Below are 26918 nucleotides of genomic sequence, written 5' to 3' on the forward strand. Positions count from 1 at the left end.
GCCCCACTGATAACCCTCCATGTGATCTCCATTTCTGTGGTTCTGTTCCTGTTCTAGTTGATTGCTTAGTTTGCTTTTGTTTTAGGTGTGGTGGTTAATAATTGTGACTTTGCTGTCATTTTACTATACATTTTTTTTATCTTCTTTTTCTTAGGTAAGTCCCTTTAACATTTCATAAAATAAGGGCTTGGTGATGATGAACTCCTTTAACTTGACCTTATCTGAAAAGCACTTTATCTGCCCTTCCACGCTAAATGAAACCTTTGCTGAATAGAGCAATCTGGGATGTAGGTCCTTGCCTTTCATGACTTGGAATACTTCTTTCCAGCCCCTTCTTGCCTTCAAGATTTCTTTTGAGAAATCAGCTGATAGTCTTTTGGGAACTCCTTTGTAGGTAACTGTCTCCTTTTCTCTGGCTGCTTTTAAGACTCTCTCCTTATCTTTAATCTTAGGTAATGTAATTATGATGTGCCTTGGTGTGTGCTTCCCTGGGTCCAACTTCTTTGGGACTCTCTGAACTTCCTGGACTTCCTGGAAGTCTAGTTCCTTTGCCAGACTGGGGAAGTTCTCCTTTATTATTTGTTCAAATAAATTTTCAGTTTCTTTCTCTTCCTCTTCACCTGTGGCAGTCCTATGATTTGGATGTTGAGACATTTAAAGTTGTGCTGCAGGTTCCTAAGCCTCTCCTCATTTTTCTGAATTCTTGTTTCTTCATTCTGTTCTGGTTGAATGTTTCTTTCTTCCTTCTGCTCCACACCGTTGATTGGAGTCCTGGTCTCCTTCCCTTCACTGTTGGTTCCCTGTATGTTTTCCTTTATTTCACTTTTCATAACCCTCACTTTTTCCTCTATTTTGCGACCATACTCAACAAATTCCATACAGTTCGATTTTTCTGTCAGTTCTGGTTGTTTTTGTTTTTAAATTTGTTGTTGTCCTTTTGGTTGTGCGAGGAGGCACAGTGTGTGCCTACCTAGGCCTCCATCTGGGCCGGAAGTCAGCTGCCCGTCTTGAAGCAGGAAATATCTAGAATGGTGTCTGCTGGCCTCCTTCTGTAAAATCAGAGCCTGCCCCTCCCGAGCAGATGGGAGGGACAGTTCCAGGTGGGATTTAGGACTAGAACGTCATGTGGGGCTAAAGGTCTAGTAACCTCCTGCCTCTCTTCACAGCCCCGACCACCAGTCCTAGAGGAGCTGGCTTTACTCCAGAGAGAGAGAGAGAGAGAGAGAGAGAGAGAGAGAGAGGAGACTCCCTCCCACCACAAAGAGCCCATAAAGGCTTTGACCTTCTAGAAGTTCGTCCCGATGTTGAACCACCTCACATCTGCCTGAGTCTGACTCCAGAGGGACACCATCTCCTCTGACTTTGTCTCCCAAGAAGACTTTGGGCGCTGGCTGCAGGGTGAGTGAGTCTTTTCCTAGTCGAGGAGCATGGTTCCGTCCTCAAACGAAGTAGGTTTCAACTCTTTTGAACGCCTTCATAGATCTTTCGTGTCAGGCCTTCACACGTGGAAATTCTCCATCTGTCCTTAACCACGCATCTAAATAACTACGTAAACATAATAGAACTTAAAAAACTCAGTTCTACACGCTTCACAGCCGAGTGAGTCGTGGGCGCCCAGCCAGATTACAGGGGCCTGCTGGGCCGTCAGACGCGCTGCGGGAAACTCCGGTCCCCCCACGGCGACCATTGTCCCGGGGCGGCGAGCACCGCTGTGCTTTCCACCTCGTCTTCATTTAAATACTTTCGGCAACTGTCACAAATGTCCAGGCTCGGGCGCAATTTTTATTAGTTAAATGTAACAGTCATAAAATGCAATTTGAAAAAAATTTTAAAACCTGGGATCGGGCGTAGAAAAGGGTTCTGGCGCCACGTATGTGAGCTCTCTCACCGCGTTCTCACGCAGGTGGAGCTGACTTACCAAGTAGGCCAGCAAAACGACGACGGCGAGAAGTGGCTTCTCCTGGTCCAGCGGCACCTTGAAAGCCATGGTTCTTACCAGGCGTGTTTTTTGTTGAAGAGTTCTGAAAGGCAAGATACAGTCAACATTAATGGCAATCAGTGACCGTGCTTCGTGGTCACTGTATAATGTTTGCTGTTTGCCTATATAGACTACATAATAGTATTTATGCGGTGAACACAATCACCTTTAAAAAGATGCAGTAGGCATACAATATGTAATCTTTAAAATTTAAGTTACAAGAGTTACTGTTTTGTGTATTGAGGTACCATATGCAAAACTTCCACAGGCATTCAAGTCCCAGGCCTTTATTTATGACCCAAGTCTCCGTAGTGTCCAATGCTCTTCCCCCAGCACAGAATTACGTTCAGACAGTGACGATGTAAACCTTCCACTCTATGGATTCAATCAGTGCCAACAGGACAATAATAGTGATAAAAAAATTTAACACCTGTTAAGCACACTCGGTGCCGCGTACTATTTTCACCATGTTAACTCACTTAATCTTTGCAGCTACTCTAGCATGTAGATAATACGGCTATCCCCGTGTTAGAGTGGGGAAACTGAGACCCAGAGAGTGCTGAGTCACCCGCCCAAGGTCACATTGCTAGTAAGAAGCAGGCTGGGTACAAACGCAGGTGGTCCGGCCCCAGGGTCCCGGGTCCCTCCACCCTGAAATACAATCCCTGAGCACCCTGGACCTTCCGCTCCACGCAGAAGCAGACACAGGCCACGTTGGCCTTTGTTCCCCCCCGCACCCCACTTCGGTGCAAAATACACATCAGCAGGAAAAATATGCGTTCCTTTCAAAAGACCTAAACTCATTCACAAGTGGTGGAATTGGAGTCACTGACGTGACATTTCAGTGAAAGATCACCCAAGCGTCTTCACCCTCACCAGAAATGATCTGAAACGTAGAAATAAACCCGGTTGTTTTTCACAGCTCCAGACAATGGCAGCACGATAGGTTTTGTTTTGGTCCCCCTCCCCCCGCCGCCCCCCCCCCGCCCCCCCCCCAGCAAAGATGTATCTGGCGGCTCCTCATCAGGCAGGGAAACAAGGGTTCCGTTTCCCTTCAGGGTCGAATCTGCCAAAACTAACAGGAGACCCGGAGCAAATAATCTGACTACTTAGAAAGAAACCAGAGCAGAGAAGCAGCCCCGCGGGCCAAACAGCCCAGGAAAAACAGTAACAACACAACAATCCGGCAGGCCGAGCTGGGCCGGCGGCTGCGTCCGGCCAAGCGGCCAGCCCCGAGCGCGCCCGCGTGCAGCCGGGACACTCCCCACCCGGTGGGGCCTCGCAGCTGCCTGAGCGGCTCCGGCGGCCAGGGCAGTGCGGACCGCGTTTTTAAGTCTGTGGGACGAGTGGCCCATTTTTAGAGAATCCAGGCAGCTTTTATTGCGTTTCCACCTTCTCAGTCACGGCCCTTTTGGGCCCCTTGCATAGCTCAGAACCACCCAGCAGCTGCCCAGCCACGCACCTACTGCGCGCGCAGACGCGGCGCCGGGGTCCGGAGAGGATAAAATCGGGTTCCAGGAAAGGGATGCTGCGGCCGCGCTGCCCGCCGCGGCCCTAAATTCTTCTAAGTGTGCTAATTATTAAAAGTAAAAAACCAAAACAAAACATAAAATCTACACGGAGTTAAGCTGCTATGAAAAAGAGGGTATGAATACCAAAGCGTTCCCACAGAATGTGAGAAGAGACTGGCCGAGGCAGCGCACGCTGTGACTGGGGGACCGGGTGGACCGGACGCTCCGCGGGGACCCCGCGCCGCCGGCCGCGGGAGGCGGACGACCCAACCGCTGGCAGCCCGCCGGCAGGAGTCAGAAGTCGCGGTAACGTGATGTTGACGTCATAGGGCACACCGATTCCATGTCAAAATGTTACCAGTGGTTGGGGTCACATGTGCCACTCTGTGCGAACTTTCCCCTTCTTTTTCTAAAAATTCTTCAGGGTGTAAAAATCTCATTCACGATGAAGAAAAAAAGTGCACTGCTCTTAGGACAAAAAGGTGAGAGACATGGTCCTCCTTGAAAAGTGTGGGAAAGAGGTGACGAGATAAGAAACCATATAAACACGGCCAAAGACAGGAGGAGATCAAGTAAAGCACCGTGACTTTTGCACCACGGAGAGATGCTTCCAGGTGACCCGGTAGAAGAGCAGGGATGGAGCTGTGCCCGTGCGCTGACTTGTGCTGTTCTCCCAGCGCACCCGCCAAGTGGAACAGTGCAAACGAAGAATACAGAAGCAGTGCTGCCCTGCCTGAATTTCCAGGGGTGCAGGTGGGTTGGTCCCCACAAATCATCTCCTAAGCTCCTGAGCGTGGCCCCTGTGCCCTCCAGCCTCTCGCCTGCAGCTTGGCCCCCACCACACTCGTGGTTCTCCTGCACGCCCGTGACCGTGACCCTGTGCACAGGCGGTCCCTTTGTCCCGGGCAGCCTTTCTCCCGCTGAATCCCTACACGAACTGGCCGATGGTCACACTGCCCACTGCTGTCGGTCAGCACAGGGGGCAGAGGTGCTCCCCACGGCCGGCTGCCCTTCTGCATGCACGCACATACAGCAGCTGTCGGGCTGCAGAGTGATCCTGCTTGTTTGTGTCTTGGTTTACGCTCCCGAGTTTACCTGCTCACACCAGGGACCGCGCCTCACTACTCTCTGTATTCCCAGCGTCTACTGCGGCGCCTGGCCGCTGGAACACCGGGGCGTCCAGTCGGGTGTCTGAGCGATGTCACCCCGAGACATCCCAGCTCCAGACAGAAAACAGCACCTGCGCCCGGGGGCGTGATGAGGATGAACTCGGGCACGTACTGAGAAGTGTCCGGAACAGAAGGAGAGCGTAAGCAGTGCTGGCCGCTGATGCTGTCAGGGGCCTGCTGGTCTTGAGAAAACCGCCTGTGAGTTGTGTGAACCTGGACGAGTTACGCACGCCAGGCCTCGGTTTCCCCACCTCCAGACTGAGCGTGGCGGCCGTGAGGAGTGAGCGAGTTTAACAGCAGCTCTCACGCACTCACCGGAGAGTTCACCCACACAGAAACCGTTTCGGGCACACTGGCAGTGCTCAGTACTCGTTGGCAATGATGGCTGCCGTTATCGGTGGCATTGCCGTTGAGGGTCAAAGGACCTGCTGTATGGGACAGTCCTGTGAGACTGTAGCCGGCTAGACAGACATGAGCCATCTTTGGGGGGGGTTACACCTTCAGACATACAGGCCCGCAGAAGATAGCATGGGAAGGCCAAGAACCAACGCCAAGTTCAAACTCAGCGTTTCTGACGTCAAGTACTGCGTGAGGGCTTCCTGGAAGCACAGCCTCCCCTTCCCGCCACACTCTAGAGCAGGCACCACCCCTGCACGAGGGGAGAGGACCCTGGGGGTCAAGGACGCGAGCCCTGGGAAGGGTGGCAATGAATCCGATTCGTGCCTGCTGACTCCGAGCAGAACGGCGCTCCGGCCATTCTGCCGGGCTGACCGCCGGTCGCGTCCCCCGCCGCAGCGCCCGGGGACCCCTTCCACTTGGCCGGGCAGGGCGACATCGACAGAACTGATCGGTGACATCACGCTGTGTAACAGAACACTACCCTTCCTGGTTCATCCACGGATCAATCCACCCCGATCACAGCGTTCCTGGGGCCTGGGAGGAGGCAGTGGGCGGGGGGGGGGGGGCACAGCGCAGGGACAAAGGTACGCCCAGGGGTGCTCACAGCGCAGCAAAGGTGGCGAGAGCTCCTACGCACCCCTCAATGCGGCCGGCTTGTTCTCTGTTTATTCATATAGAAATACACCGGTTAGCCCGTGGGGTGTTACGAGTACGGCCTTGAACTTTTTGGAACAAAATGAAATACCTTAAGAAACGCTTTGGCATTCATAACAGGAAGGAAAATGTAATGAAACAACAAGTATTTAAGTGTTTAGAATTTAAAATTAAAATAAGGCAATAAAAAAGGCAGTTACTGAAATTGGTTTTAATTTCTGGAATCTCGAGTCTGGCCCAAATAGAAAAATGCTTTCACATACACTTCAGTATCCTATTTGGGGGTACTTATCACATGAGAGACACAGGAATCATTGATATTGTGGACAGGGGGTCCCCTGGGGTTGCCACAGTTTGCCAAAATACACCGACCAGACAACATCTCCTAAATACCCGGCGACCACTCGGCCGAATGGGCGCAGAGCAGCTGCCCCAGCCCGGCAACCAGAAGACGCGCGATGTCTGGTTCGCCGTGTCCGGAGGGACTTCCACCAGCAGGGCATCAGCGCCAGGAGAACCGGGCCGGCCAAGAGGAGGAGAGTGGAGCCCGCAGCCCAGGGGCGGCCAGCGCGCTACTGGGCGGCAGAGGCCGTGCCGCTCATCACACCAAGCCGCTCCGCCGACCACCCCAACGAATGGGAACTGACGCGAAGCAGTGTCCGGACTGGCCAGCCCCCAAGGGAGTAAACCCCACAGATGCGCAAACGCACGCCTTTTCTAGCTCCTCGTCCCAACCGTGAAAACTTGTGCCGCAGCGTCACCTGGCAAAGAGGCGGGGCCTCGGGGGTGGCAGTGTACCGGCGGCGCCCGGCTGGGACCGAGCAGCGCTAAGCCACGTCTCTCATCAGCGGGGCGAGCCACTGGACCCCACAGCACAGCAGTGACTTCGACCTGCCCGGCCCTCCGCGGCTGCGCCCCCTCTGCCCCGGGCCCTCCTGTGCACCGGACCTTCACCCACCGCGGTGCCCCCGACTTTGTCCAAGTTCTTCCGGCGTCTCCTGGCCGGGGGGCCTCTCCGCTCTCCTTCCCCGGCACCGGGACCTATCTCCACCCCCCGACCCCCCATGGTGGCCAGCGACTTCTCCCTCTCCCTCTCCCTCTCCCAGCCCTTGTGTCGCCAGCAGCCGCAGCAGCAGCAGCATTTTCAGAATCACCACAGCCCTCAATTTTTAAAATAAGTTCTCAGTATTAAACAGGAACGATCTTCTTGAAAAGTTAGAGAATGTGGCCCCCGTGAGTCCCACGGCAAAGCAGCAAGAGAGCTAGAGCGGTCAGCCGTCCCTGGCAAAGACGGGCCTAAACTTCCTCTGCTCCAGGTGCCCCGGGCCCTGCAGTCCCCTGGGGCTCCCTCCATGCATTTCACCACTGAGCAGGCCACGGGAGTTGACCGACTAGAAGGGCGTGAGGACTCAGTGACAAGAAATGTGGTCTTCCTTCTAGAACTGTGATTCACCCCCAAAATGGGCCCAATACATGTTGGATGAATGCAAAGAGTTCATGAACGAGTGGTAATAGTCCACCTCCTACGGTGGTTGTAAGGGCTAGCGGTGTCCGAGCCTGCAGCACAGGTCACTCTGACACAGGGCAGCTTGGGTCGGGGCCCCAGTTCTTAAACACAGAGCTACTACATACGGTACCAACAAGAATCACTGCGGAGGGAGATCTGCTCAGTGACCCTTCTGAGACGGGCATTGATTTTTGATCTTACAAATGACCCAGATATATGACTCAGGGTAATCCCAATCCCCTGGAAACTTTTTTTCAGGATAAATGGATGTTCTTTATTTTTCCATCCTTTAAAAGCTATTTGATTTATTATCGAACATGTGGTGCGTGCATGTTTTTATTTTAGTAATAGCTTTTCTAGTAAAAGTATATTAACATTATGTAATGAAATATATTGAACTCATACATTTTTCCAATATGCAATAAGCCGAAATACTTTTTTTTTAAAAAAGGCAACATTAAAGTAAACTGGCAGGCTTACAATTTATAAAATCGGCATTGAAATAAAGCCTGTGCTGGACACACAGGATTTTGCATTTCAATGGGAGAGCGTAATGATAAATAGCTTAGAAATAATGCCGGTCCCATATGCTACGAGGATAAAAAATGAATGCCATGTCCAAACAGGACAGTCACCCCTGCAGCCTCTAGTTGTTCTGCCCCTCCCCCGTCAATGTCACTGTTTTCTCAAAATCGTTCTTCCTAACACCATGGAGTCCGCAGCCCTTTCTGTAGCTTCGGGAGCTCACAAAGGTAGGCTGCCGTAAAAATATACATATTGTGCTTGGCCAGGAATGAGAATGATTTTTTCCTTTTTCAAATCATGAGATAATTTCTACTAAAAACGCTACAAGCTCTAAAATGTTCTGTTGCCAAGGACAATATCTTCAATTCCCCTAAAGTTCAAAGCCATTAGGGACTCACTCACTGTCAGGCTCTGATAATCCTTTTAACAGAATTGAAACTAGGCTAGGGTTTTTGAGACTAATTGCTTTTACTTCTCTGAGTTGTGGACTCCAGCACTTTCGCCTTAGGAAAATAACTGTCATAGAGTGTTCTCAAACTGGTCAGTGCACGAGCATATTGTAACTAAGGTGCCTTTCCCCACATTCATAAAAGTGTATCCTAAAATACAAATAGAACAATTGCAGCGTGAAGGACCGAGGGGACCTCAAACATCGACAGAGTATTTTAAGAGAATTATGCATCGCCATTTCTAAAACGCAGCTGTTTAAATTTTTATTTTAGAAGTGAGCCTGGATAGACTCCAAAACCACTCTCCGTAACATTTGTAGTGCTCTCCAGTATAAGTAGCCCCCATTCTTTTAGAATTTCCTCATATTAGACCCAGACAAGCCAACTCAAGACTGGCTAAGTAACATTTCATCTTCACGTATACACGTTCCTTTGTCTTCTGTAACTGCTGATAGGTGGCTGTTCTCATTTTAAAACCAGGCTTTACAACTTTGGTTTAAAAGGTCCATATTCTGTGATGTGTGGACTAGAAGGTAACCCAATACTGTTCAAACATCTTACTTTTAAACGCAAACATCTTAGACAAAATACGATGAATGAACTCACCGCTCCACCAGGAAATCAGGAAAAGGAATTGTGTTCACACTGCGCCAAAGTTCTTTCCCTTCAGCTAGAAAGTTGCTTTTAAAAGGCTGTGACCATTTAACAGTCAGCTGCCATGAGACAAGTGTGTGTCACTGCTTCAGGGTCGCTGGCTCTCTGTCCACATGAGCAGCTGCCCGTTTACCTGGTGGACATTTATCCAAGGTGGGCATTCGCATTCAACCTGAAGTCAACACAGAGGCCGTTGGCCTTCTCCAGGATTTTAATCGCTTGATTTTACATACTGATTCATCAGATTAAAAGAACTTGGCTTTTTCCTGTATTAAAATGCCTGCGGTTCTTCTTCCGTGCTGTGTTCCCTTTTGAATGGTAGGACTGACCAGTCGCAAGAGCCTGGGTGAAGCGTGCGTTCTGAGGTCGAAATGGGTGAAAAAAGGAGAATCGGAGGAGGGTTCGCAGGATGCCCCCATCGTGTTGCGGAACACCGCCCTAGCTCCGTGTGTGAGAGCTCTAACTAGCGAGCCACAGCAGCACACTGGGCACAGCACACTAGGCACAGCACGCCACCTCTACCGGTCTCAGTCCTTCCCCAGCCAGGCTCCCGGACAGCAAAGGCACGTCACGTCCCACTGTCAGTGCATAAAAGGCCTTCGCACGTCCTGGACTCCGCATCCAAGATCAAACCTGGGCTCCGAGTCCAAAGGCACACCCTTCAGAGAAACGACGACTCACTTCCATGAATGTCCCAGAAAACACTAACAACAGCATCTCAGAGTTAGCACTTACTATGGGGAAAAAAAAACCTGAAGTTAGTCAAGCCATGTGGCTTCAGTAACTGAGCCAATGTCCTAAGACACTTGCATGGGCTAGAAAGGAAAGAATTCACAGAGCTGATGACAACGCACCATGCACTGATGTCAATGCAATATTTAAAAACCGAAATGGCATCTCTGTGTTTCGTGTTATTTTCAGAACAACTTGGTAGGTGTCACGCAGAAACATGTCTTTCTACATACCCACATCTCTGGGAATAATCATTCAAAACCCGTCTTCCACAGTAAGACTCCATTCTCACCCTCTCTGGTGACACAGCTTTAAACCAGATGATAAACAGTGCTTGGAATGAAACACATTTTTAAACTACTCTGAAAGTAGCATTGACAAAAACACCTAAGGTGAAACTGGGCCACAGAAAACACAGAGTAAATCCCAAACTAATGCCCTGTAATCCTCCCTTTTGCATAAAGTATCTGATCATGAAAAAACAACATATTGAAATGAATCCTTCTGTTTACATAAGACACATTTAACAACAAATGTTTTCTTTACATAAAAAAATCATCTTCTAGTAAAGGAAAACTATCACTGGAATAAAAACCACAGCTCCATAAATATTTTGCCTTAAACTCTCAGTTAAAGAAATATGGGACAATGCTTATGGTTTTGTTTGCAAATTGCATCCTTTTACCAAAATGCAAAAAAAAAAAAAAAAAAAGGGGGGACACGGACTTCTTACAATGGTAAATGTCGGTTGGATGCACAGTTCCCCGCCATCAAAACGGATCACGCAAGAGTGTACGAGCTAAATTTCAACCCCATGAAATGGCATCGGACCCTTGGCAAGGGCTGTCAGAGCTGACCTTTCTCTCTCTGTCTGTATTGTATTGTATTACCAGCGCGAGCCTTCGGCACTGTACTAAGAAATAGGCCCACATTGGCGAGACGTTCTTTTGCTACACAATGACTCTGTTTGTGGGCCGCTCACACATCTTGTAAACGTTCTCCTTGCACCCCCTCGGCCCTAGCTGGGTCGTCCCGGCCTGCACACAGCTCCCGGCGAAGCGCGCTCGGGGCAGGGGCCGAGCGCTACAGATGCAAGGTCAGGATGGAGCCGCGCGCAGATAGATTTACACGCTTACGCACGTCTGCCTCCCAAGGAGATTTTCCATTTAGGGGATCCCTGCAGAGAGAGACTAAGTCCGGACGTCATCCCGGACGCCAGCGGAGACCAGGAGACGTTCAGACCCTCCCGATCGCAGCTCGGGCTTCTCGGGAGCCGCCCTCCCCTGCAGCCCTGGGTTGTCGTTGCTTCCCAGGGGTCGCCGCTCCTTCCCAGGGGTCGCCCTCGCCTGGCTCCGTGCGCCCACCCTCCTACTCCGCGCAAGAGCAGCCGTTTCTCTCTCCCCTTCCTCCATCGGGCAGCTGCCCTCTCCTCGGGCCGCCATCGCGCGGGGGTCCACCAGGGTCAAGGGCTAGGGACCGCAGCGCAGCGCCACACAGCCCCTGGTGAGCGGGACACCTACCTTCCCTGTCACCTGAGAGGCTCCGCCCGCCGCGCCCCGCGGGTCCCGGCTGTAGTCAGAGGCCCATGGGCGCTGGGGGCACGGCGCGGTGCAGGGTGTGGGGTGCGGAGCTGGGCCGGGGGTTCTCTCCTCGCGCGCCAACGACGGATGGCTGAACCGGGCCAACCACTCCGTTCTCCGGTAGCCGGGCAACGGCTGCCGCCTCCCGGGCCCCGCCCACCCGGAGCCCCGCCCACCTCCCCCCACCTCCCTGCCCCTCCCGTGGCGCCGGCCGTAGGCTCTCCGCGGCGCTTCCTTGCAGCCTCCAATCCGCTCATTGGCTCTCCCTGCCCGCCTAGCTCCAAGGCGCTGGGGGCCAGCCCTCCGAGGCTGGGCGCGCCGATGACCGCGACCTGTGTCGGGGTCGGAAGGTGGAAGGGACCCCAGGACCAACCAGCGAGAGCTTGACTGTGTTAGGGGACCTGCCCGGGTGAAGGGAGGCGGCTTCATTTCTACCCTGCACGTGTTCTGCCAGGATCTGTGTGCCTTTGCCTCGCGGGTCCATGGCACTGAGCCTGCTTCCAGCACAGGAGCAAGGCCCCGGGAAGACGGTGTGGCCCATTCGCTCTGGTCGCTGGAGACCCAACTCCCCCACAGCGGCCTCATTCATGCATGGATGGAGTTCTCCAGCCCATGCTCCACCGACACCCTTTCAGAGAGCTTGCGCAAGTTGGGCTTCCCCCCAACCTCCTCCACGCCAAACCCAGCCCCGTCCAACTCCCGGGTGCTCCATAAACTCAGAGCCGCTGGGACCGTGGGGGAGCACAGAGCCCAGCCTCCACGCCTTCATGAGTAGGCGTTGACGCTTCTGCAGTTAAGTTCGTTAGCTTATGGAGCAGAGCTAGCTGTGCCCACTCGGCAGACTTGTCAGAAGGAGAGAGAGAATTATGTCCATAACAAAGTACTTTTGCAGCACTAGAATGCTAAAAATACATAAGCAATCGTTGTTTTATCTGTCCAGTGCGTGAATAATTGGGCAAATACCTTCAAACCCAAGACGCTGGGCATGACTTTGATACAAAGAAGCATCCACCATATCTCATCTTCCCTACCCAACTCTTTGGATGGAACCAAATCCTATGTTTTATATATCCCAAGGCACATACTGGTGTCTCAATAAATATTTGTTGAGCAAATGAATAGGTTGTTAGACTTAATTACTGATAAACACACCCCCTGGCCCATACTGAGAACACCATAGTGTTGTGCTAGTAACTTGTGAAAAATACTTTAAAATATTATCATCCGAGTCGCCTGCTTCAAATCTCACAAGGCCGGAATGCAAATCACAATCACGACTTATTTGCAAATAACTCACAAGCGACACACATACACTAGCTTGTGTGAGCCTCCAAGCAAGCGTACTTTCTCCTGGCCGAGTAGCCGTTCCCTAGCACTTCCCCGGATGTGGTGCAGTGCACTGACATGCTCATTATCATAGGGAAGTTATCTCTTTTCCTGCGTTCCTTTCCCCAGCTAGATTCCAATCTCCTGGGGGCGGGGGCATGTCTGATTTTCTTAACATCCCCGAGCCTAGCTAGCACACGAGACACCCAGCGGCGCGTTAAGCCAAACGATCACATCTTCCTTCGTGAGGACTCGTGCACACACACCCTCTTCCCTTTCCTCCCCTGGGCCCACTGCAGCGCAGGCCTCCCCCCCGCCCCCGCCCGCCCACCTCTCCCGGCAGTGTTGCCCTCACGGTCCAGCCTTTCTCCCTGCTGCTTTGTCCCGGGGGCCAGTTTCCTCCTGCCCGTCACCGCCGTCACTGTCCAAGGGAACCATTCACATTCCTCGTCGTAAAGAACGGCGTCCGTACTCCCTGAACTAGCCTTCGGAGATTTCCAAGTTTGGACTCCACCCACATTTTTCAGCCTTATCTTCCTCTCCTCTAGACCATACACTCCGTATTCCGGCCAAACTGGTCTGCATGCCTTGCCTTGAAGTGCCCTGAACTTGCCCTTCGCTCTGCCCTCGAGGCCTCCCCTTCATACCTCCCTGATGCCTTACTAGCTTTCATCTGACTGCTCTCAGGACCAACTTAAAAGCCGCAGCTCCCGTGAGTCTCTCCAAGGTCTGGGGCCTTCTTGTCAGAATGGCGGCCCTTGCCTCATTCTTTCATGCATCCCAACTGTACCGAGATTTTTTAACTCGGGGACTTAAAAGCAGTTCTGCTTTCAGAGAAGGGGCACATTTTGTTCAAACTTGTATCTCTGATAACATCAAACGTTCCCAGAAGTGTTCAATAAATGTTTTCTGAGTGGAAATCATTCTGCCAGCTCAGGCACTACTACCTCTTTGACTTCAGCCAAATGTTCTTTTATCCTCTGGCTGCCTTTTGTCCTTAGAGGCAGGGACGCAGGAGGTAGCTGATTAGCTCTTGCATCATTTCCCGTGTGTGTGATTGATCTCCCCAGGGAGCCGGAGAGCTCCCTGCGGAGAGAGACCCCGTTGGGAACACACAGGGTATCTGACATCAGATAACCTGGTCGCAGGTGCCAGTCTGCCTTCCACTAGTGGCGCGCCCTTGGACAAGTTACTTCGCCTCCCTAAATTTCCATTTCTTCAATTGTAACGTGAGTTGTTTCACTGGCGGTTATTAAAAGAGATAAGGTATTCAGATCACTTAGCCCGACGTCGGGCACATAGGAAGTTCTCAGTCAAGGGCGGCCAGTATCAGCAGCAGCACACGTCTGTAGGGCAGCTGATGCCTGGCATCTGCGTGTGAATGATAATCGAAGTGATATCTGACCGCGGGAACAAAGACACCGCACCTCTGTACTCCAGCTATTGAATAAATCTGTTCTCTGAAGAAGACGCATGTAAAGTTCACATACACTCCCCACTTTACCTCACTTTGAAAGGACATACGGTCCTGAGACAGTGTCTGCAGGAGAACCCAGGCCCACAGTGAAGCACCAGAGGTAGCACAAGAAGAACGGTGTGATCCCTAAGCTCATTCAAAAGGAGACCAATGCTTTGACTTAGGGCTGCAGGCATTTTTTCTCCCTTTTAAACACTGACTGTTGCTCATGGGTTGAAGTATTTGCTGTAAAAGCTGATTTATTATAAGGATCTTGGCAGAGGTGTTGTTGGTTCAGTGCTGGTCTTTCTGAAGCTAGTTTTAGCAATATTTAAGCTGATACCAAGCGTATTTGTTTAGAATATTAGCCCCCAAAAGTTGAACTAATGAAGTAGCTGAAACTTCCTGAAAAATAGTTTCAGCAATAAGCCAGCTCACAGGAAGAAAAGTTAATGGAAAACTATTTGACTTCCTTGTGTAAATCACTACCCCCTGGAGAAATGGACTAGAATGCAAAGTATATGAAAATCCTGAGTTTTGTCTTTTAGTTTACTGTTCCTCTACATAGTAGGTACTCAAAAAATGTTTTGAATGAATTAACAAGTGAGGTAGGAATCTCAAAGGATAATAAAATTTACCTAACATAGTTAAGAAAATAAGGGGGGAACGTAACCAGGACCCAGAGATTTAAGTAATACCCAACACCCATTGCTGCCATTTATAGGCTATCAGCGTAGGGTTGGGGCCAGATGTTGAGTGACTTGCCCAAGGTCACACACCAAGTTAATCATAAAACTAGAAGCAAAATCCACGTTCCCTGATGCCCAATATAATCTTCACCATGCCACCCGTTCATAAGCCAATATACAAAAAAAGGCCAAGGAGGTTACTTATTTAGTTTATATAATGTCAAACTCATGACATTTATAGAGCTAAGTTGTTCAAAGGTCCAGCGCCGGCATTGATCTTGGTGCGTTTACGACACTGCTGTTGGCCAGACTCTTCGTGTGTTTAATGAGGAAAGGAACGAGCCGTCGACTCTGCTCCCTCCTGCCGGACGAAGGCGCCGGGCTCCTCTGCACGTGGTTGAATTACGGGGCAGTGGTTGGTGGCGCTAGGCCACGGGGCTGCCCAAGTACTGGGGACCCTGAACAGAATGGAGAAAGCTGTCCTTACCGGAACTCATCTCAGAGAGAGGGAGTTTTATGTGGGGAGGAAGGGTTTGACGAAGTTGCTCGAGACACCCCCCCCCCACCGTGCCCTTCTCACTAAAGAGAAAAGTCGAGTCACAATGAATGGGGTTACAGGACTTCTCCGTCTAAGGGTACGAAACTTGGTAACCTCTGAGTAGTGATTTCAGCCAGGAGGTGGGTTTGGAACCAGAGCTGAATGAATGACTCGTGACAGTGCAGGAGAAACAGAGCACGGCCACCGGGGAGAGTTCTCCTCCCCTCCTCTCGTTGCTCGTCCTTCTAAATTGGGCCGACAACATTTTAAAGAACCACTCTTCAAAAGGGCGCCAAGTTATTCACTTTCCCAGGGTTTCTTGAACTGGCCCTGCCGTCAAAGGACGCCTGCGCTTGCTCCAGGCCTGCCGTGGAGGAGGAAGGGGTCATGCCTTGAGACCCTTCGTAGCTGAAGATCCTAGGTCAACTGGTAGAAAACAATCCAAAACTTCTAATAACTCTCATGAAATATATCAATACAAAGGATAAACCAGAACCCATTTTTTAGCCAAAATTTTGGCTACAATGTTTGCTAGCAGTTCAGTTCAGTTTACGACACTGAACTGCGTAATTCTTGTAACCGAAAGAATTAACAGACTTCTGGTCAAGATGGAAGCATGCGTAGGCAAGCTTTGCCTCCTTGCACCACCAGAGAAAGGATTACAACTCGATTTCAAAACAAATAACGCCCAGGATGTTCAGAAAATCTAGCTGTAAGGAAGTCCGACCACAGAGGATTGAAGAAGCCACACTCATCCAGGTGGGTGGGAGGGGAGGAGTCACGGAGACGGGGGAGGAGTCACCGAGGCGGCGAGGAGGCACGGAGAAGCGGTGTGGTGCAGAGGGGCAACGGTGGATCGGTGGATCGGAAGGTCCCACACGCACGTGTGGCAGATGAAAATCAGGAGGGACACCTAGGGAGCGAGTGATCGCAGCTCCAGACGAGACCACACAGCCCAGGGTTCCCGCACTGGGAAGATAAATCCCCACAACGTCTGGTTGTACGAACCAGTGGGGGTTGGGGCATCGGAAGAAACTGCCGGATTTTCAGGAAACTCCATTTAAAGGGCCCATGCCAACTTAGAATCTGCTCAAAGCCTCCTCTCTGGGACTCACCACCAGGGCGATAGCTGGGGAGGCACCAGTCGCACAAGGAAGTGGGTAAAGTGACTGGAAATGGGGCAGACCTCCAGAGGCCAGGCAGCGGCATTGTCCCCTCCCGGAGCCCTCCCCCCATACAGAGCCACAAAGTGCGAAGCAGGTTGCCCCACCCCTGGCAATCACCTAAGGTTCCACATCATACAATTGACAGGTGCCTTTTCTACAGTAGAACACACTACTAAGACAGAGAGTCACAGCAGCTCTACCTGATACACAGAAACAAACACAGGGAGGCTACCAAATTGAGGAGACACAGAAAGATAGCCCAAATGAAAGAACAGAACGAAAACCCCCAAAAAGAATGAAATGAAATGGAGATAACCAACCTATCAGATGCAGAGTTCAAAAAATGGCAGCAACGTAAAGGAAGAAATGAAGGTCACACTAAGTGAAATGAACAAAAATGTACAGGGAGCCATCAGTGGAGGGAGGAAGCCAGGCTTCTAGCCAATGATTTGGAAAATAAAGAAGAAATAAACATTCAACCAGAGCAACAAGAAGAAAAAATTCAAAAAAAATGAGGATAGCATAAGGGCCTACTAGGACATCTCCAAATGTTTCAATATCTGAATCATAGGGGTGCCAGAAGGGGAAGAAGAAGAGCAAGGAATTGAAAACTTGTTTGAAAAAATAATGAAAGAAAGTTTCCCTAATTTGGAGAAGGAAATAGAAAAATACAAGTCCAGGAAGCACACCATCCCAAACATGAGGGACCCAAAGAGGACCACACCAAGACACATCATAATTAAAATGCCAAAGGTTAAATATAAAGAGAGAATCTTAAAAGCAACAAGAGAAAAACAGAGTTACCAGAAAGGAGTTCCCATAAGACTATTCAGCTGATTTCTCAAAAGAAACTTTGCAGGCAAGAAGGGACTGGCAAGAAGTACTGAAAGTGATGAAAAGTAAGGACCTACATCCAAGATGACTCTCTCCAGCAAAGCTATTATTTAGAATGCAAGGGCAGATAAAGTGCTTCCCAGACAAGGTAAAGTTAAAGGAGTTCATCATCACTGTGCCTTTACTACGTGAAATATTAAAGGGACCTATTTAAGAAAAAGAAGAAAATCAAAACTATGAACATTAAAATGACAACAAAGTCACAACTATCCATAACTGAATCTAAACAAACTAAGCAAACAACCAGAACAGGAACAGAATCATAGACATGGAGGTCATTTGGAGGGTTATCAGCTGGAAGGGGAAGAAAGGTACAGGGATTAAAAGTCATAATTGGGCCCTGGTTGGTGTGGCTCAGTGGACTGAGTGCTGGCTTGTGCACCAAAGGGTCACAGGGTCGATTCCCAGTCAGGGCACATATGCCTGGGTTGTGGGCCAGGTCCCCATCTGGGGCGCATTGGAGGCAACCACACATTGATGTTTCTCTCTTTCTTCCTCACTTCCTTTCTCTCTAAATAAATAAATGTATTTTTTAAAAAGACACATAATTGGTAGGTAGCATAAAATAGACTGGGGGGTGTCAAGAATAGTATAGGAAATGGAGAAGTCAAAAAAATTATATGTACAACCCTTGGACATGAACTACGGGAGAGGATTGCTGGAGGGAAGGCAGGTACCAGCTGGAGGGGACCAAAGGGAGAAAACTGGGACAACTATGATAGCATGATCAATAAAATATATTTTAAAATATTTTTTTAAAGAATTAGCAGCCTAGCCCTAGACCAAAAAAAGTGCTGCCGTTTAATTAACCCTGTGATCCTCACATATTATTTGACCGCTTTGAGATTCACTTTCCTCATCTGCGTAATGGGCATGACAAACGTAATTACACATTTAAACAAATGTAGTACGGAACACGTATCATGTACAAACCCATACCGAATCCGCAGATAGAAATCTCACAAAATCCCCCTGGGAATTTCCCTGGAGGAGTAACAACCTTTAATTAGCAATTAAACTTCTCATGGACCCCACTGACATCTTCAATTCCTTGGAAACACACAGAGATGTGCTTAAATAAAGTCAAGCATGTACACACACATACACACAGGCACACAAATATATATAATTCCACGTTCCATGACGTATTAACTTTGGGGAGGAATATTATTTCAAATGTTACGGTAAATTATGTACAGCAGTAATGGTGTTTAGACTGCTAAGAAGTAGAGCAGCAAAAGGAACTGTCGGGAAATAACCAGGCTAATCCAGTTGGCTGATACGTCTATCACGGAAAGGAAAAAACAAATGTATTGCAGTCGGAAGTGGCTGTCTCCACGATTCAAACTAACACCGCCCTCTGATCGGCTGCCCCGTGCGTCGTTTTTGTCCTCGGTCGTTGGAAAACAGACGCCGCGTGGTGGACCAGAAGGGGCAATGCATTGCGTAACCGGCCCTGTGACCTGAGTCAGGATAATCAAGTGACTTTCCCCCAGTCTCGGTTTCCTCATCTGGAAAGTGGCTATAAAAATTCCACCCCGCTTACTTCATCAGGGCGATCTGACCGGTTCCCTCACGTTCCACATGAGGGGACTCTCTCGAGGCCACATAGCTCATCGGTGACAGAATTGCGACTAGAAATAAAAGTCTTTTGAAGAGCCGGACTTTCTGCAGTGACGAGGCTGCCATTGAAGCCACAGATAGGAAAGTGCTCTGAAAAGTGTAACATAAAGGCTTCCTTCAGCAGAAGCGCTGTGGAGTATATATATCTACTTAAGCCAGAGTCAAGACCATCGTGGGGCAATTAAGAAATGTCTTCGGGAGCAGGGCCTGTGCATGCAGTGGGAGCCATCTTTCTCTTAAAATCAAGTGGAATCTGTTTCATTTCTCAGAGGAGACACGCGCAAGGAGTAAACAATTGACTGCATTAATGCAGACACTGAAGTGGGTTTTCAAGGGCCTGACTTGCCCAAGCGAGTTTTCTGCAAGGGCCAAGTTAATCAGATAATTGCCAATTCTCCCATTTGTTGCGTGCCGAGTAGACTCCGCACTTGTGGACAGGAACCTAGTAACAGAACAGTCACGTGACTAAATTTTAAAACCCCAAATCTGAACTGAATGGTCGAGTTCCTAAGCACACTGTTTCTTCAGACGTCTCCTCAGTCACCACTTTAAACGCTTCATTTTCTTCACCTGACTGGGGACATTAATACTTCCTCTGTGATTTACAGAGAACTTTTGGAGTAAAAAACTGAAAAAAAAAATCAAACTAAACTGGTGGTCCAAGACACTGGGAACATGCTCTGGTCGATGGTCAGTAAAACAAAAATGTAAATGTCTCTCTTGGAGTAACTGCCACTGTGCAGTCTTTTAGATTCAATTCTTACTGACACGTTAAAAAAACAAAACAAAACATGGTTAGCGTAGTCTGGTTTAAAATAATCTCCACTTCTCAGCTCTCAAAGTTTTAAAATTAAGCAAGCAGTGCTAATTACCCTCCCTCTAATATCGGGAGGAAAGCTTAGAAAGTGATTTAATTAATTGGCTCTGAAAAATTAATTACATCTGAAATGAGCCTCATTAAGATCTTCCTTGTTTCATCAGAATTTCAGACTAAAGGATGACTGGTCTCCTCACTTATAATTTCTTTGTGGTTCATAGAGCATAAAATAGACTGCTGGTTGTGATGATAATTAAATTCTTTACCCAAATAAATGTAGGACCAGAACAGTCGAATGAACCGACCTGAAGATGGAACTCTCCCTTTCCCACCGTATTTAAGTTCTTGCATTGCAATGTAAAAATTTTATTCTGTGCCTGTGAGTGTGAGTGTGTATGGGTGTATGTGTAGCGAACTGACAGAAACAAAAACAAAACCAAAAATACACTTCACGTTCAAATTTAGCACACCAACATATTTTGGTTTTACCACGTTGAGTGTGCACCAAAGTAAAGCATGAATAAAAACTTCCCGTCACATAGTAACTGTTGACTGCCCAGACGGTTTTCGTAAACAGTTGGCCAACTGTAACTTGGACCAGCTGCCACTACGCCTTCAAAGTCAGCGTCGATGTAGGCATATCAGCCTTGTAAATGTTTGTGTGAATAGGCTTGTGCCGTTTTCAGAGGTTGCGGGATCGCACGAGAGGGCTGTTAAACCACGCTCAGCCCCCACTTCCCCTCACTGTCTTAAAAAGTCTTCGGTTGGACCCATAAACAGCAGCAATCACACTTAAAGGACTTCCCAATGATTCCCGGGAGCTACCAACTGCACAGAGAAATGTCTTTGATGGATTCGCATCTTGGAGGCGGGAGAACAAACAGGCGACAGAAGCAGCGCGGCCAGGGACGCGCTGCACCCTTTTATGCGAGCAAGCACAGGCGGCGGCGGAGTCCCAGCGCCCGTGGACTAAATAAAGTAACCTGTGAATACCCAGGGCACTCACAGCGCCCAGGGTTCAGGCTCCGGAGCCCGGGCTGCGTGCTAAAGTTAGCACACTCCTTTTTTTATTTTTTATTTTTTTGTCCTGTTTGAACAACTCTTTCCCAAGTAAAATTTGCATGACAGATTGCAAAGCACCCCTTTTGTACAAACGACTACCACTGGCACCGAGTGTCTTATCCGCCCTGACACAGACCCTGCGCGCAGGGCGGCCGTCAAACGCAGCAACGCCTGTCCTTAAATGAGCCCAGCCATCTTTTCCTTGCCACACGCGAGCACAGTGAAGCGAAAGCCGCAACAGAACGTAAAAAAAGGCTGTACCTGCAACGTGCTGAACTCTTTCCAGCCCTCGCCCTTCCGGCACCTTCGGCAGCCTCGCTTCCCCGCTGGCAGCACGGCGGTGCCAAACGCTTCTTCTCCCTCCCTTCCCGGAGCCGTGCGTCGGCACAAGCCCAGGCGAAACTCCAAATCCAGGAAAATAAAATTAACCACGCAGATCAAAGGCAGCGGAGCAGCGAGATGAAATGCCCGTAATCCGATCGGCGATCAGTTGCAGAACATCAAAGGCAGGGCTCGGTTTATAGAGAAGCAGGGGCAGCCAGAAAGTCCCCTTTCAGCAGGTAGGCAAGCAGCCTCCCGCCTCCGAGCGCGCATTAGTGCACAGATTCTTTTGTTTAACATGGATCACGTTGTTTTCCTCCCCCCCCCCTTTTTTTTTTTTTTTTTTTGCAAGGAGGCAATCCCGGTGGTTCTCCCCAGCCCGGGCCGAGGGGCTGGATCCGCGCAGCCTTGCGGTTCCCGAGCCGAGCTGAGGGCTGTGTGCTGGAAGCCGCCTCCAGCCCGCGGGCTCGGCGCTCTCCCTTTCATCTCGCTCCGCTGCAGATCCCATGACCTCATCCAGCGCCCTGGGACTGGTAGGAGAGCTGTAATTCAGCCTGCGGGGGAGTGCGCCAGAGCGGCCAGCCTTTCCCCGATTTCTAGTCACGTGAGACTCTTGGGCCCCGGGCAGGACACTTTCTGTTATCTGCTTCCCAGTTGGAAAGGTCCGCCGGCGCTGCGGGAGGATGCCGGCGCGATAAGATCCCTGGTCCCCCCCTGCCAGGTTCCCCAGGACAGCATTTAATGGGCTCTCTGCTGATAAAAATCACAGGCTTTGACAAAGACTGTCAAATATTCAGAAGAGTGAAGGATCACTCTGAGACCGTTCCAGAAAACGCCCAGGGACACTGCCAGTTGGAAAGGATGACTTTTTTTTTTCCCCCCAAACATGTGTTTTTGTTTTAAATGGGACAAGTCTCCAAGGGTTTTAAGTAAACTGTCTTTGCTTTGAAACGTAGATGATTAGAACTGACTGCCAAGGAAACAGAGGCCTTTTAATTAAAGTAATGAATGGGCAGATAAGGAACAGTTCCTCGGTGACTGAGAGGAGATGCCACTTTCTCACTTAAGCCCTTGGGCATTCCTTCCGTCTGCGATTCCTAGACTGAACCTTAGTCTAGGAATCAGTCTGGGGTTCTGAAAACTAGATTTTACAATATGTAGTTCTTAGGTAGGTATAGCTAGCTCATTAACACCTGATGAGCATTTTCAAGTTTATGGAAGAAAAGAATGATGGACAGACAAGCACCAGCCCTGTGCTTGTCTTTTCGGGCTGTTCCTTCTAACTAACTCCGTAGCTTAAACTCTTAGCTCCCTAAAAATCACCACGGTAGTCTAACGCTCCATGATTTAAGATGAAACCCCTTCCTCATTATTTAGAATTTTCACACTATTCTTCCCTAGAGTCAACCAAATAAGATTATTTTAACCCTAGTATTGACCAAAATGAAGATAAGGAGAAATTTCATGTTCATTACAATCCAGGATACAGTACATTTCTGAGTTGCAGGCCACTCACGCATGGATGGATGGAAAATTTTCTGTTTTATCCTGGAAACTTGCCAACTTTGAGAAGGTCAGTGAGCCCTGGCTGGCGTGGCTCACTCGGTTGGTGCGTCATCCCATAACTGAAAGGCTGTGGGTTCGGTTCCTGGGAGGGCACACGCCTAAGCTGTGGGTTCGATCCTCAGGCCCTTCCGCTCTCATGGAACCTGTGGTCCGGATCTGTCAACGGCCGCCATGCCTCTCTCTCGCATTGATGTCCCTCTCTCTCCCTCTCTCTCCCTCTCTCTCCCTCTCTCTCCCTCTCTCCCTCTCTCTCCCTCTCTCCCTCTCTCTCCCCCCCTCTCTCCCTCTCTCCCTCCCTCTCCCTCTCTCTCCCTCTCTCTCCCTCTCTCTCTCTCTCTCCCTCTCTCTCCCTCTCTCCCTCTCTCTCTCCCTCTCTCTCTCCCTCTCTCTCTCTCTCTCTCTCTCTCTCTCTCTCTCTCAAATGTGCTTGGGCCTTGCCTGGTGTGGCTCAGTGGGTGGGGCCTCATCCCGCAAACAGAAAGTTGTACCTGATCAGTGTTTCTCTCCTTCTTTTTCTCCCTCCCTTCCCCACTCTTTAAAATCAATAAACAAATTCTTTTTTTTAATGTCCTCAGGTGAGGATGAAAAAAGTTAAAAATATTTTTTTCCAAAACAGAAGACAGAAGAGTTTAATCTTTTTTAATATAATGTCTCTCTCTTATTGGTTTCATCTCATTTTTTTTTCTGATGGGATATTTGAAGATGCAGCTTGCGATGTGTTTATTTTCAGACTCGTATGACTCTCGAACAAATTTTTAGTAGCAAAATATTTGCTTTGAGCAGTTGATAAATTCACTATAACATTTAAATAGTCACGTTCCTTTTTCAACATTCCTGTCGTCATTTTTCCACCTCCGACATCATTTCTCAAAGACGCACTGAGCTCAGCTCACCCCTGAGGGGCAGGTGGGCCCCTCCGTGACATCTGGCGCACACGCAGTGTTTCCCTGGGCCCCTCTGAACACAAAGAAGACATTTCAAAGGACAAAACGTTTCCAAGTGGGCGTTTGCCCATTTCTCCCCTGAGGTGGTCCAGCATGAAGTCCATGTGCCTTCCAACTGCACTCAGCAGTCAGGTTCCCTGATTCGCCGACGTGTTAAAGCATAACGACCGGATGCTTGGTGAGGGTCTTCAGACGAGCAGGTGAACCCCGACGTCCGCACAGAGTTTACCACCAACAGACGTGGGTGGAGGACTGACTTAGGATTCTTAGCGTTCCCCTGGGAGCTTACCGGGCGCGTTTGGAAGCAAGGGACTTAAATGAGAACAACTCAAATGACCTTCCATTTCTACAAATCTCACCACGGAAGATTTGTTGCTAAAATATAGATCCAGCGATGTCATGGTGTCTCCAATGGCAGAGTTTTTCCACCAAGCGCTGGAAGTTATCTCGAACCGATCCTCCTACGGCCAAGCGCCCCTACGTGGGAGAAGAGAAGGGACTGAAGGGAGGGCCCTGCGGTCGCCAGGAGCAGTGTGGCTAAAGGCCCGCTAGAGGGAGCTGCGACTTCCGACCCCGGGCTTCTCGGTGCTGGGCCCCGGCCCACGGGGCTCCCTGCATTGTGGCCACGTGGCCTGGACCACTGGGGCTGCTGAGCAGCACCCCGAGGGGAGCTGGTGCAAGGCCTCCTCTTTCCTCCCAGAAGCTGAGATCAGTGAGTTTGATCTGATGCGGTGGGGATGAGATATAGGCACCCGTACTCTCTATAATGGTTTCAACAGCACGGAGTTACAGCGTTATACTCGCGATCGCCAGAGCCACGGCACAGTACACGTGTACTTTTTTAACGCCTTCCACCAAGTTGCCTTCCAGCCACGTGGTGTGGTATGGAGCTCAAGGCTGCATTTCACTGCACTTAAGACCAAGGGAACCAGGATGCTTCCTGTCAAAGAAGGTAGGGGGTTTAACTGAGCTTCCCGAGGGGGGTCTCAAGAACCCCCTGACTGCCACTGAGGACTGTTTTCTTAATGATCCCTGAAACATGCTTCCTGGACAGGCAGCTGACATAAATCACTGTGGTTGTGAGAGAGAGATTCAGGTGATTCACAGGATTTTTTCCCATTATGTTTCAAAGTCCTTGAGGTACGTAACACTCTTTAGTAATATCATCTTTCCTAAAGTTTTTATCTGGTGGATACCTCCTGGATTATATCAGATAAGCACAGTTTATTCATAAGTTGGGGAAATAATTGTGGAATTTATTTAATTGGCACACGTGTGTGTGTGTGTGTGAGTGTGTGTGTGTGTGTGTGTGTGTGTGAGAGAGAGAGAGAGAGAGAGATGGTTCGATGTGAAGGAAGGGCCATGGGCACTGGAGTCGGAAAGGCCTGTCTTTAAATTGCTCTATCTGCAAGGTAATAACAGCTTGGACCATCGGGATAAACTACTTAACCTCATTGAGCTCCATTTCCCTAAACTGTTAGAAGGGAGCCAGACCTACCTTGTTAATATTGCTGAGACAACAAACGTACACAGGGAGCTTCAAGCCATCCCCCTCCTGGGTACTTATTCCAAGAAAATGGAATCCTTGAAGAGATACCTGTACTCCCCATGCTTACCACAGTGTTACCCACAACAGCTAAGATGGAGGAACAACTCAAGTGTCCCTAGATGGATGAGTGGATCAAGGAAATCCTGACGTTAGCAACACCACATGTGAACCTGGAGGACATAGGCTGAGTGAAATAAGGTAGACGCAGCAACTTTCACATTGTTTTCCAAAGTGGCCGCACTGTTTTACATTCCCGTCAACAGGGTTTGGGATTTCCACTTGCTCTGCCTCCTTGACACCACTTGGTATTGTCAGTCATAATTTTAGCCATTCAAATGGAGTTTAATAGTACCTCATGATGGTTTTTAAATATTTCATACACATAAATTTTATTTTTAAGAATACTTTTAGATTTGCAGAAAAATTCAGCAGCTAGTAGAGATATTTCCCATATACCCCCTGTACCCCATACACAATTTACATCATTATTAGCATCTTGCATTAATGTGGTATATTTGTGATACTTAGTGAGCCAATATTAATACATTATTATTAATTGAAGTCCTTAGTTTGCACTGAAGTTCACACTTTGTGTTGTGCAGGCCTACAGATTTTGACAAATGCATGATGTCATGTGCCATACGCCGGATGTAGACAGAGATTGCATTACATTTATAGATCATGTTGAGGAAGACTGACCTCTTAGCTACAGCAAATCTTCCCATCCAAGGCCATGGAACAGCTCCCCAGCTATTCAGATCTTGTTTGATTTCTCTCATCAGCACTTTATAGTTTTCCTCATGTAAATCTTATACATTAAAAAATCACACTTGATTATTTTAGGCTTTTTGACAGGTGTTACTATAAACGATATTGTGTTTATAGTTCCAGTTTCAATTGCACAATGCTCATTATAGGAAAATGATTGACTTTTTCCTATTAAGCTTATGTCCTGTAATCTTGCTGTCACCACATATTGGTTCCAGGAGTGTTTTGGTCAATTCTTTGGGTCGATTTGGTTACATCTTGGGGGTCAGCTCTTTTGGGATTGTTTATAGTCATGTCATCTGTGAACAAAAGAATCTCCATTTCTTCCTTCCCGATCTGCTGATTCATTATAAATGTGTATCGCAAACTCTAGAAGAACCACTAAAAACTATTCTAAACTCACTTCCACATAGTACCCTACTCACTCGTGGGCAGTGTGGGTACCTTATAACTGAGCATCCTCAATGCCTCTCTCCCCTCCTTACAGCATTGCTGCCATTTCTGTCATGTGCCCGTATGGCGTAATCACCCAGCACACGGTTGCTGCTATTACTTCAAACAGTTATCTATTAGGTCAATTAAGAATGAGACAAATTAAAGATTTGATTTTACCTTTAATAACTCCCTGTTCCTCTGTGTAGGTCTAAGCTTCTGACATCTATTGTCTTCCTTTCCTTGAAGAACTTCTTTCAACATTTCTTTCAAGGCAGCCCTGCTGACAACAGATGCCTTCAGTTTTTATTTGTCGGAGACAGTGTTTAGTTCTCTTTCTCCTTAGGAAGATAATTTTGCCAGATACATAATTCTAGGTTGGTGGAGTTTTCCCCCCCTCAAAAAACTTTAAATATGTAATCGCACACTTTTTTTGCTTTCATAGTTTCTTATCAGAAGTCTGATGTGCTTATTCTTATTTTTCAATAGGTAATTTTTTTTCTTTAGATTTTGAAGGTTTTCTCTTTGTCTTCGGTTTTAGTTTAAATATGTAGCTTAAATATGATATGCGTAGGTGTATATGTTTTGGTATTTATTTTTGTTGGTTCT

The 26918-nt window shown here is 48.8% G+C and overlaps 1 protein-coding gene across 3 annotated transcripts in view; it reads right to left on the reverse strand.

Annotated features, from left to right (window-relative positions):
• Positions 1-21515, reverse strand: part of TNFRSF19 (TNF receptor superfamily member 19) — a 69454-nt gene extending 47939 nt beyond the window's left edge. The window contains exons 1-2 of one of the 3 annotated variants that reach the window (XM_045839282.1): positions 20991-21515; positions 1919-2021 (exon numbers count right to left, since the gene is read on the reverse strand). In XM_045839282.1, coding sequence (XP_045695238.1) covers positions 1919-1987 — 69 coding nt within the window. In that variant the 5' untranslated portion in view covers positions 1988-2021; positions 20991-21515. Of the gene's footprint in view, positions 1-1918; positions 2022-11098; positions 11254-12815; positions 12966-20990 lie in introns of those variants that run through there. The other 2 variants (XM_045839284.1, XM_045839283.1) reach the window with 2 other exon arrangements.
• Between the last annotated feature and the right edge of the window lie 5403 nt (positions 21516-26918).

This window comes from Phyllostomus hastatus, unplaced genomic scaffold (assembly GCF_019186645.2).
Source record: "Phyllostomus hastatus isolate PE091 unplaced genomic scaffold, TTU_PhHast_1.1 phas_contig_29, whole genome shotgun sequence".
Lineage (NCBI taxonomy): Eukaryota > Metazoa > Chordata > Mammalia > Chiroptera > Phyllostomidae > Phyllostomus > Phyllostomus hastatus.